The sequence below is a fragment of the Limulus polyphemus genome, unplaced genomic scaffold, assembly GCF_000517525.1.
Source record: "Limulus polyphemus unplaced genomic scaffold, Limulus_polyphemus-2.1.2 Scaffold4390, whole genome shotgun sequence".
In the NCBI taxonomy this organism is placed as follows: Eukaryota; Metazoa; Arthropoda; class Merostomata; order Xiphosura; family Limulidae; genus Limulus; species Limulus polyphemus.
In genome coordinates, this window is record NW_013670000.1 from 65,016 (window position 1) to 68,646 (window position 3,631).

Sequence of the window (3,631 nt, forward strand, 5' to 3'; positions counted from 1 at the left end):
CGAAAACAAAGATACTGAATTCATTTTAATCCTAAATATACAATAAGCCGATAAAAATTATGTTGAATTAATTAAATGATACAGTATGTCGAAAGGAGATGTTATTGTTTTTACTACGGTACTGTTTTTCAATCACTATGCTAAAGTAGTGTGTGGGGGAGGGGGGAGGATAGGGACAACCACGTCAGTCGGTCGTGAGACTCGAGAGAGTGCTGACTGATTGTGTTTTCTCTTTAGCACCTATAACGTAAGCGTAAGACAGGTTAGTCTACATTTGCTATACTTTTTGTAAAATGGTGAAAGTAGGCCGGTACGACGTAACCAGTATGAAATATTTGGAAGTTTTTTTAATTACTAGAACGTCCAATGTGACACACAAAACAAATCTCCAGTTGTTTGTTTCGATAGATTTGCAAATATACAATTTATCAGAAAAAGTACTTTATATATCATTAAAGTTCCATTAGTAATTATTTTTTGAAATTGATAAATCACATTTTAAGCATTTTTATAGGTTGGGGGCGTTTACATTTTTTTTTTATTCACATCATGAGAGCCTCAGACTAAGAGTTTGGGAACCACTGTACTAGATCACAGTGAAACGTAATGGTGGGAAATGGGTGATATAATTTGGGAATAAACTTTTTTTGCCCACTACTGATATTTTTCACATAAACTTAATTATATAAAAAGGGAAACCAAGGACAGAGTAACATAGAACCAGCTCAAGTGGTATTGTATTTGAGCTACGTTGGAAGGAACTAAGATAAATATATAATGCTCCATTTTATTGTACCCAAGTGTACATTAGTAGTGTACCCAAGTGTACATTAGTAGTGTACCCAAGTGTACATTAGTAGTGTACCCAAGTACACTAGTGTACCCAAGTGTACATTAGTAGTGTACCCAAGTACACTAGTGTACCCAAGTGTACATTAGTAGTGTACCCAGGTACACTAGTGTACCCAAGTGTACATTAGTAGTGTACCCAAGTGTAATACATTACAACAAAATATATTCATTTTAAACCTCTGTTTTGTCAAAAGATTGGAAACACTGACCTGTTAATGTAATTTAATCGTTTTATTGATTTAGACCAGACTCGTTCGTGGAAATATATCTAGTGTTAATAAACTTCCGGGCAATTATAAAAACGACGATGACCCTTTTTTTCAAATTCTTTTAACATTACATTTTAACTGGAAATAGATTCTGTGGTTCTGAACTTGAACCTAGGACCCCAAGTACCGGCCCGGCATGGCCAGATGGTTAGGGCGCTCGACTCACAATATGCGGGTCGTGGGTTCGAATCCCCGTCACACCAAACATGCTCGCCCTTTCAGCCGTGGGGGCGTTATAATGTGACGGTCAATCTCACTAAAAGAGTAAAAGAGTAGCCCAAGATTTGGCGGGAAATGGTGATGACTAGCTGCCTTCCCTCTTGTCTTACACTGCTAAATTAGGGACGGTTAGCGCAGATAACCCTCGCGTAGCTTTGCGCGAAATTCAAACCAAACCATTCCCAGAGTCCGTTTTCACTTGAAATTTAATGTTACGTATTGAACTTTGTTTTCAACAGATTTTTTTTTCTTAATTTGAAAACTTCCTAATTATCTAGTGTTTGACTAGTTGGATATGAACGTCTCTTCTAGAGATAAAGATTATTTTCTGTACTTCCAGGGACTTGTCAGCTCTCATGGTCCTTCTATCTGATGGGTAGTGGTGTCGTCCTGCTGTTCTTTTGTGCCGTCTTGTCACTCTGGGCATCACGAATCAAGCCCCACTCCTACCGGATATGACCTATGAGTAGGAGCTTTGTGAACGTCTAATGTTCGTGTGAATGACGTGTCTGGTATCGTAGAGACAACAAATAAATGTGACGGATTTCAACACTGTATTCTTTACGTCGGTCAAAAAAAAACTGCCATACACAAAGTGACGACGGAGTGATTTCCTAAAAACGTGTTTTCTTCGATTACAACGTGTTTGTTAGGATAAAAACTCAATAATTTGAAGAATAAAGAACTGTATAACTGATACAGGATTATGTTCTGCATAATGTACGAAATATCGATAGCAAATCAATTATCAAGTTTGAGTTCATTATAAAAAAATCAAAAGCAACGTTTGTTATACTATTATAGAAGTGTTTTAATACATTAGTAGAAAAGAGTTAGCTGTGTTTTATATACAATATATGAAAATAAGACAGCATTTTTATTTATCACCCAAAAGATAAAATATGTATTTTAAGTGGTAAATACAGGCTCAAACAGTTTTCCAGGACATTGATTTAAATAATCTTTGTTATCGAGAATATGCGGAATCACGCAAAATATAACAACTGGTGCTGAGTGTTCTTCATGATTATATAGAAAGTTACAGTTAAATCAGTACTTTATTTGCCCTAACCTGACTATTTCACGTTATTCGACGTCGTAAAATTAAAAAAAAACATAAAATGCAGATTAAAAAACACGTAAGATAAAGAAACATTTGATAAACTACTAAAAAAACAAAAAAAAAACGACGAATCTCTAGTGCTTCAGACTGGTGGGCCTGTCTTCTTTACTGAAGAAGGCAACACCACCTGTCGGAAGCTCTCGAGTTTTAATTATATTTGTTTTCTTACGTCGTTCACAATGTTTGTGTTTAACGTTTTTAGGAGACCCCCCCCCCTTCATAGGGCAGTTTACATGTTTATTTTATAACATTTTATTTTTGTAAATTATAATGGATTGTAAAAATATTTGGTATTAATTAAACGTAGCAATTTTTGTTAAGATTATGATTATGGTAACAGTAATTAAATAGGCTAACAACATTTTCATCAGACTTTGATTGATTAACGCCAGAATCACTTGCGAGGACAGGGCTCCATCGGCTTGTTTTAAACAGTTTTCGAAACTCTTTATGCATTAAACAGCTCGTGCGTTTACGACTTAACGACTGAGTTGGTTACATCGTCTTCAGTGTGGTATGAGCCACACAAAAAGAAAATATATAATAATAACATCAATATTGTAAGTAATCCTACCAATTACTGCTGAAGTCCTTATCGTATCGTATATAGCAGGGGTCACCAAACTACGGCCCGCGGGCCGAATCCAGCCCGCGACGTCAGTTCATCCGGTCCGCCGCTGCACTGTGCCACAAGTGAGCTAAAATATAATTATTTATATGGAAATATCAAAGATTGTAGATAAACTTACTATGTAAATAAAATAAATCAGTTTAAGTAAAAATGTCCAAATTTGTCCAATCTGATTTTTGCATCTGACAGTAATATAAGTTTTAGGAAAATCAGTGAAATAAAATATTCGGCGACTTTTTTGCGACCTTGGATATCACAGCGCTTTTTGTTTAAGTACCTGCAATGAAGTTTCCAAGAAAAGCCATTACGAGCCTGCTGCAGCGATCGTGTTTTAACTTGCATTGCCGTGTTTAAACCGAGAAATAACTGAACTTACGAAAAAATAATAAGGAAAAATACTTTCCATCTATTGAGAGATAAGTGAACCTCCAAGTATTTTCCTTATTATTTCTTTCTTCATCTATTGAGAGATAACTGAACCTCCAAATATTTTCCTTATTATTTCTTTCTTCATCTATTGAGAGATAACTGAACTTC

General features: G+C 35.5%; 1 protein-coding gene across 1 annotated transcript in view; it reads left to right on the top strand.

Annotated features, from left to right (window-relative positions):
* The window catches only part of LOC106471071 (lipoma HMGIC fusion partner-like), a 51,480-nt gene extending 48,692 nt beyond the window's left edge, over window positions 1-2,788 (top strand). The window contains exon 3 of the mRNA XM_013931659.2: window positions 1,681-2,788. Coding sequence (XP_013787113.1) covers window positions 1,681-1,799 — 119 coding nt within the window. The 3' untranslated portion in view covers window positions 1,800-2,788. The remainder of the gene's footprint in view (window positions 1-1,680) is intronic.
* Window positions 2,789-3,631: the final 843 nt, after the last annotated feature.